Source organism: Penaeus monodon, chromosome 21, assembly GCF_015228065.2.
Source record: "Penaeus monodon isolate SGIC_2016 chromosome 21, NSTDA_Pmon_1, whole genome shotgun sequence".
Taxonomy (NCBI): Eukaryota; Metazoa; Arthropoda; class Malacostraca; order Decapoda; family Penaeidae; genus Penaeus; species Penaeus monodon.
In genome coordinates, this window is record NC_051406.1 from 41,389,092 (window position 1) to 41,389,414 (window position 323).

The following is a 323-nucleotide window of genomic DNA, read 5'->3' on the forward strand; positions in this document are numbered from 1 at the left end:
TTTTGCCAATGTTACACATCTTTTCATAAGTACCTTTGAGTCTACCGATGATAAATGATATCTTTTAATGTGTGTAGATATATGAAATGGTGAAATCAGTTTTAAGTTTGCAGCAAATATATAATACTATGATGCACATCTCTGTATGGGATTTTTCAATTTCAGGTATGGTGCTTATGGTGGAGCATATGGTAGGCAGTACCCAGCAGCACCTGGATACGGTTATGGTAGTAGCTACCCCAAAGATTACTATGCAGGGCGTGGTGACCACTATGCTCGTGAACCCTATGCCAGGCCACGCGTAACTTACAGGTCGCGGTGAG

General features: G+C 41.5%; 1 protein-coding gene across 1 annotated transcript in view; it reads left to right on the plus strand.

Moving 5' to 3' along the window:
- LOC119586498 (serrate RNA effector molecule homolog) overlaps positions 1-323 on the plus strand; it is a gene marked incomplete in the record, with an annotated part of 17,399 nt that overhangs the window by 14,493 nt on the left and 2,583 nt on the right. Inside the window, 1 exon segment of the mRNA XM_037935237.1 lies at positions 166-318. Coding sequence (XP_037791165.1) covers positions 166-318 — 153 coding nt within the window.